Genomic DNA, 1,019 nt, shown 5'->3' on the forward strand with positions numbered 1-1,019 from the left:
CAGTCGCATGCAGGCGCATATGGCTGCATGTTTGCGCCCGGGCACTGTGCTCACGGGAGGGTATAGAAGGGAGGGGGGTAGAAGAGGGAAGGAGAGGGAGGGGGGAAAAGAATAAGAGGAAAAGCGGTATAAGAGGAAGGAAGAGGGAGGAAACGAAGGGGGAAGGATAGGAAGATTGAAGGGGGGATGGAGGTGAAGGGAGAGTAGAAGAAGAAGAGGGGAAAGTGGGAAGGGAAGAAATAGAGGAGGAAAGCAGGGAGGGGAAGGAGTGTTGCAGGGCCAGGAGCCCCGCCGTCAGTCGCCCAGGAGCCACGAGATGCCTAACACCCCTGTGCCGCGCGCGGGAAGAGGGCGGGAAAGGAGGGACAGCGCCACACCCCCTCGCCCTGCCCCGGATGACACGTTGCGGCGAACGACGGAGCGAGTGCAGGGGCGTGGGAGAGGGAAAGATGTGAGGAAAGATGGCGGCAGTTCCCTTGCCGACGTGGGCGGCGCGCCTGCTGAAGGCCGGGGCGTTGCAGGGCGCGGCAGACGAGCAAAGGGCGGGTCCAAGATCACACTTTCTGCGATTCCGGAATGCCCTGGACAGGACGGAGAACCAAGCCGCGGAAGGCGCAGCCCTAGTGACGCACCCGCAGGCTCCCTTGCAGCCAGCGCTGACGAAGTCCCGACTCGCAAGACACCTGTCGATCCCAAAACCTCAGAGGACTTCGAAAGACACGACGCGAAGGAGACCCCCGCGGCCCAAGGGCGCCCTCAAGGGCATCCTGCGGCTCGAACAGCGTCGGAATCCCGCCGTGGCAGGATCGTCGCCACGCTGCCATGCCCGGCTGAGCTCCTGCGCCCTGCCCCAAGGCCGCCCCGGCGCCTGGGCCTCCGCGGCGCCTGCACCAACTTCGACTTCGCCAAGTAAGCTTCTTCCCTTCGTTCGGCGGGCGTGGGCGGCGCTTCGGTCCTGACCCCGAGGGCTCGCCTCGATTCTTTGACCCTGGTTGACCTAGCTGTTCTCTGAGCCATTA

The 1,019-nt window shown here is 64.1% G+C and overlaps 1 protein-coding gene across 2 annotated transcripts in view; it reads left to right on the forward strand.

The window, feature by feature from the left end:
• The first annotated feature begins 201 nt into the window (after positions 1–201).
• LOC119594446 overlaps positions 202–1,019 on the forward strand; it is a 56,086-nt gene continuing 55,268 nt past the window's right edge. Inside the window, exon 1 of one of the 2 annotated variants that reach the window (XM_037943505.1) lies at positions 202–909. In XM_037943505.1, coding sequence (XP_037799433.1) covers positions 317–909 — 593 coding nt within the window. In that variant the 5' untranslated portion in view covers positions 202–316. The remainder of the gene's footprint in view (positions 910–1,019) is intronic. The other variant, XM_037943504.1, reaches the window with a different exon arrangement.

The sequence above is a fragment of the Penaeus monodon genome, chromosome 33 (assembly GCF_015228065.2).
Source record: "Penaeus monodon isolate SGIC_2016 chromosome 33, NSTDA_Pmon_1, whole genome shotgun sequence".
Taxonomy (NCBI): domain Eukaryota; kingdom Metazoa; phylum Arthropoda; class Malacostraca; order Decapoda; family Penaeidae; genus Penaeus; species Penaeus monodon.